Source organism: Dermacentor albipictus, chromosome 1, assembly GCF_038994185.2.
Source record: "Dermacentor albipictus isolate Rhodes 1998 colony chromosome 1, USDA_Dalb.pri_finalv2, whole genome shotgun sequence".
Classification (NCBI taxonomy): Eukaryota; Metazoa; Arthropoda; class Arachnida; order Ixodida; family Ixodidae; genus Dermacentor; species Dermacentor albipictus.
Genome location: NC_091821.1, coordinates 312265289 through 312271383, shown reverse-complemented (window position 1 = coordinate 312271383; position 6095 = coordinate 312265289). Strand labels below are relative to the sequence as shown.

Genomic DNA, 6095 nt, shown 5'->3' with positions numbered 1-6095 from the left:
CAAACATGTATAGGATTAGACAAGGAAAGCGGAAAGGGAGGGGGGGCTTCGACGGCTATATTGTCAGTCAAGAATCGTCCTTAATATACCGTAAGCCATGCTTTGACAATCAGCTAATGTGTTATCACAATCGCGCTTTCACCTCTCCATTGAAGCCGTCGAACACCAGGCACAAAAATGAGTCCTACATAACTTCCAATTGAATCTGTGTTACAGTCATGATCGAACGTAAAAAATTATGCCAAGTGCAGTGATGTTTAAGAAGTCAACAAAGTTTTAGGCAGTACTCCGCCTTAGTACTTAACCTACATGAGATCAATTATTTTCTCCAAAACATTTCAAACCCGAAAAGGAGCAAAAAGCATTCACGCAGTCGCGGCTCAGGTGAGGCCGACTAACTGCGGCATGCAGCAGGGAATAAATGCAAGAGACATAGATACGTCATGAACACACGTTCACTCTTTTAATTATCATCGCTTCTTTTCTTCCTGTACAATTCCCACATATGGGATGACTTCTTGCAAGTCGGCCACGCCGACTGGCGAAAATAAAATAAACACGGCACAAGGGACACACACTTTGTTCTTTCGCTCGCATCACATCAGCCTTTTCCCGAAATCAGCCATGAGAGACATTCTTTGAGGAGGCACACGCACCCGACAACGCGTGCCAACAATAGGAGGAACTTAAGTTGAACTCTTTAGCAGAGCTTTGAAATACTGATTCGAGATTCGTCAATCGCTTAAACGAAATCTGGTGACCTCTCAGAGGGCTCGTCACTATTTCATCAGGCACACGCGCACTTACAGGGAACGAGAAAGTCTCGGCAAGACAGCGTGGTTTAGGATAACGGTCATTGCCAGTACCAGTTTGTGTACTTACAAAGGAATCGGTGCGCCGCGAGGTGGGAGATGGTTTTCTCTGCAGCTGCGACATTTGTTTTTCTCGACCTCTGACGGCAACACACACACACACTCACGCACACTCCATACACACCTGCAGACACCCAAGGCACGCGCTTTGGTCCAGAGCGTCGGTCAACGGAAACAGGCAAACGACAGTAACAACAACAACGCTATGTACAAGTTCCTGAGGGAAGGGGGTGTGTTCGAACGTTCCGCACGGTCTCTTTTTCGAGTCGACATCACAAGCTCAAATCTTCTCTTCCGAGTAACCCGACTCATCCGACACGTTATCCGACTCCTCGTCCACCGTCTCGTCGATTGAGTTCAGCGGCCGTCTACGCAGCTGTGGGTTAGGCATGTCTTCCACCGAGTCCGAGTCCACAGAGTCTGTCTCGCGCACACAAACACCAAGCATGAAATGGTCCGACAGTGAGTCCAAGTCGGCGTCCGTCACCACGTCTGACGTGGATTCGTGCTCCGAGCCTGTGGTGATAAGGTCGTCCTCGAAGTCCTCGTCCTCTTCGTCTTCCTCGATGGAGGTGAGCTTGGGCGCACTCCGGGATCTCTCGAGCGGCGCCCTGAAATTGCTGGTTCCCGTGCTGAGCATCTGTTTCCTTCGGGGCATCGCCGGCTGCTCGTAGATGCTTCCTAGCGAGAGCCTCGCTTTCTGCCGGCTCAGTTTCTCGCGCTTGAACTCTTGGAGCGCCGCGGCGAGCTTCTGGTTTAGCTGCGTGGTCATTTGGCGCGCTACTTCCTCCTTGACGCAAAGGACAGCGTGACAGCGCAGCTCCTGCTTCATCTTGCGCCCCTCGTGCCTGTATATCCAGCAGAAGATTTTGGGGTGTGTGGGCACCGACGTGCAGTGCGTAATGCGACTAGCCCAGTACTCCGTGAGTCCGTGCTCTTTGGTAACCGCCTTGAGACCCGAGTTGCACACGGTTAGCTTCATGTGGATGTCTTGCTTGACATTGGTGCAGTAGTTCTTCCACAGGGTGGCCAGAGGCTTGTCCACGCAACCTTCACCCTTGGCCCACGGGGTGAGAACGTTGCCCAGATAGACCACCTTGTACGTCGGGTCATACTCTGTGATGGTGACTGATTTCTTGTTCCAGAACTTGTTGAACATCGGAGGCCACGATGACGACATTGTGTCCTCTCTCGGCGTGGGGGCCGACGGCGTTTCTGCAGGCAAACTTTCTTTCAGGTGGGCGACGGCAGTAACTGCTTCGCGTCACACACGTCCGGCGCCGGTCTTCTATGGCATGGCGCTGCGGCACACGCCGCAAGCTTTCGGCGACCAGAAGAAACGCGCCTTCACTGAGAAGCGCGCAAAGGCTCCACGCGCTGGCGCCGCAGAAATAGCCACTTGTCTCCCCCGAGAGAGCGAGCGTTCCCCCCACGCGCGCCACACAGACGACGGCAGCAAAACTCACCGAGTAGACCACCTGCGGCCCACCTCGTGTATTCGTGGCTCGCCGCCGACGCACATTCAGGAGGAAGGAGCAGCCGAAACACGAGTCGTCGACGCAAATCCTTTGGGAGATAGTCCCCTTGCGGGGCGGAACAGTCCGGCAGAGCGACGACCCAGACGGTGCGAAATCCGAGGCAGGCGTCCCTGCCGCTGCTTGGGAGGCGAGGCAGCAGAAGAAACCGGCTCCGTGCCGCGCGCGCGCTCTCCTAGCGAACTGGCACAAACAAACGAGCGTGCGAGAGAGACGCCTAGCTGCCCACCGCACTTCGTTCCACTTGGCTTGAGGCCCAACGCGAAAGGTGCAGCCGGTGCGAGTTCTGCGTGTACCTGCCGAGGGGGAGCACGTAAAACTAGAAACGGCACGCGTGACGTCACGGCAGGCTCGGTCTCTCATTGGCTGATAACGGAAGTGAGAGAGCGGTACGTGCGCTGCTGCAGTTACGCGGCTGCTTTCGCACTCGCGCTTGGGGAGCGCGCGCAAAGCGCGCAAGCAGCTAGTTTCGTGACTGGTGTCGCCATCTGATGCCAACGGTTTAAACTCAACTTTGACGAATGAATACCAAAAGAACCCGCCTTCTTCGCGCTGGGTTGATTCGGTTCTCTCGTAGCACTGTTTCAAGACGGCATCTGCCGTCTGCCGCTTTTACCAGTAAGATGGCGTTATCTGCCGCACTTTACGACTTTCTACATCCGCTTCCATTCGTCACGAAGGAACCGGCGAAACGAAGCGTAGGTGCGTGAGTGATAGGGTGGCGCGGTGCATCGCGGTCTGCTCTACATCAAAGTAATAACGAATTAGGAAAATCGCACCGGTGCGCACCGGGTCGCCCCAATGCGCCGTTTCATCCAATCATGGTCGCCCCAGGGCGCTCCGGTGCGCGTCGGTGCGATTTGTCTAATTCACCCTACGCTGCCAATGGAGCTCAAAAATGGGGACGTATTCTTCGGACGATCACTTTCAGCTATACTATCCCTTCCAGGTGACGTACTACTTAACCAGCCAATCAGCTCATCCGGTTTTGCTCAACAAGTCTGCAAGCGCGCGCTGAGAGTGATACCGCCGAAAGTGACCGTCCGACAATGCGGGACGTTTTCTCGATAAAGAGCGGACGAGCTGATTGGCTGGATGTTTGATCCAACAGCGTTGCACGGAGCCTTCCATGTGTAGAACCCAGTCATACAAAAGTTCCCGATGCTTGTAGCAGGAATAGATACTGCACTAAACATCAGCGTGCCAAGAAAAATACATGTTCACAATGACAGACTGAAGAGAGAGAGAGAGAGACAGAAGGGAGAAAGGAAAGACAGGGAGGTTAACCAGACTGAGTCGAATTTGCTGCTCTACAGGTTGAGAGGGAGAGTGAAAGAGAGAGAGAGAGAACACATGGATCTATATCGTACTTTCACATGGCACAAAGCTAGGTGCAGCATATCTACGATAGGGCACTCAAATATGTTACCTTGAGGTACTGAAGGAGCAATCGAATGGCTTTCTGGGTTGATTAACTGTAAGGCCAGGCTCCGAAGACCTTTGCTTATGTAAGTGGCTTATCGTTCAGTCTATTCAAGGCACACTGGAGAGTCTGACGTTGATTATCGAAGCGAGAACAGTGGCACAGAATTTGATTGATGGTCTCTTCACACTTTCACTTTGCGCACATCGGTAAGTCCGCCCCAATACGATAGCTGTAGCTGTAGCTGTACTCCTACCCTATAGCTATAGCTATAGTACAGCTACTATAGCTGTACTCCTACCCATATCCTACAAAGCAGCGCCACGTTGTGAAAGGTTTGCTGGTAATTTCAGTTTCAGTGATGGGTCGAGGATGTATAATCGACGGTTATAGTTCTGCGGTGTGTGCCAGTAACTCAATGTGATAGCACGGGCGAGATCGCGTAGCTTTCTCGCAGCGTCTACTCTCGATAAAAGTATAAGGAGTGTCGGTGCTCCAGCCTGGGCACGTCAGGCAGCGTCATCGGGGAGCTGATTACCAACCATGCCACAATGTCCCGGCAGACTGAAGAGGCGGACATGGCAGTATACAGGGTGATCATGTACGCTTTATAGAATTTTTTAAATAACGCTTGTGGCAGACAGCATAATTATTGTCCTTTAGCTGGATTATTCGATGAGGCGGACATTACTAGCACGAGAAGTCGAAACAAATATCTACTTAACAAGAACTCACTAATTATCTTATTACCTATTAAATTATGGGCTTTACGCGCCAAAACAACTTTCTGTTCGTGAGGCAATAATTATGTTATCTTATTACCTAATTACTTTAGGGCACATATTGCAACTTACGATATGTAGCTGGGTAAGCTTGCAAGACGTATCCATTTGAAATGAGCTTCCAAGATGACACCAGATTTGAGATATATTTTTCCCAAAGTGTGGCAAAAAATACACAGGAGTTCCAGTTACGTTTGTGCTTCAATGCATAAAATAGCGTTTTGTTAAAAAGGTAAGCCAGACAAAAGTGCATTTTTATGACTAGTTTGACGACGCATATCTCCATACTGACGGTATTCTAGATATTCATTCCAAGTGGACAGGCCTTGCAAATTCATCGGCTACAATTCTTAAATTGAAATATGTGCCGTAAAGTAATTAATTCGAAAGATAACTAGTGGAGATTTGTTAAATCATTATTGAATATGTGTTTCGGTTTCTCGTGCCAATAATGTCTGCCTCTCTGTATAATCCAGTTCAAGGGCTGTAATTATGTTATCTGCAACAGGCTATTGCTAAAAATTCTATAAAACTTAAAATATGGTCCCCCTGTGTACATTGCATTCATGAATCAAGAAGGAGGACTTTGATACAGGGACCCATCTGGACAGGAATGGCATGTCTAATGAAGTTAATGACCTCATTTCTTCCTTTTCCTTTCCTTTCCTTCTTTTTTTTTCTACTGCACTTAAAAGTGCTAGCTTATGATGACGATTTTTTTTTTATGTCACAGCTGTTGACGTGAAACGTCTTCAAAAATGGTGAAACGGGGTCGCATGCTGAAACCGATCTAACAAAGCCATGTTATAGCATTATCGCTTATATCGTTACAACTACAGAGTACTCATGCACCACACTTTGGCATCACCGTGTAGAGAAAAGGAGCCATTCGTGAAGTAATTACTCGACCATGCATGCGTCGCTTGGGCAGATGGCGCCGTTGTCGATCGCGCCACGCACGAGGTAGTCGGAGATGGCCTAGCGCGCTACGTTCAGAAATGCCCAGCTCGGCCGTACGTTTGTCCATCGGAGCAGTAAAGGCCACGTCTGAGAGAGCTCACTACATACCCCAGTAGGTACAATTTATCAAACACAAGCTTGTGTTCATCAGGAGCTGTGAGGACTGAACATGTGCAATGTGTTGCAAAAATTTCGCGTTCGCTCGGCTACTCGACTGCAGCAAATTAGAAGATGGCCGACCAGCAGTATATAGCCACTTCCACATTTCTGTTTTGTTATATACGCATGTTCTGTCGTGAATTCGGAGGTGCGGAAAGGTCGAATGAGAGAATATTTCAGCTATTTGAGTTCGTTCTGTCCTGGAGCAAAAATAACCAAAAGAAAGAAATAAGAAATTTAAGGCATCAACAATAAGTTGAAAAAAATAACATGCGGCTGTAACATGCAGACTCTCTCCCCTGCACCCCCCCCCCTTCCCCCGAAATATTTAACGCCGTTTCGTTCATACAACCACAGAAATATG

At 49.6% G+C, this 6095-nt stretch overlaps 1 protein-coding gene across 1 annotated transcript; it reads right to left on the bottom strand.

Moving 5' to 3' along the window:
- Positions 1 to 437: 437 nt before the first annotated feature.
- LOC135904972 (protein FAM43A) lies at positions 438 to 2715 on the bottom strand. The gene has a single exon (XM_065435968.2). It carries the CDS (start codon positions 2050 to 2052, stop codon positions 1153 to 1155), a length of 900 nt encoding a protein of 299 aa, XP_065292040.1. The 5' UTR covers positions 2053 to 2715; the 3' UTR covers positions 438 to 1152.
- Between the last annotated feature and the right edge of the window lie 3380 nt (positions 2716 to 6095).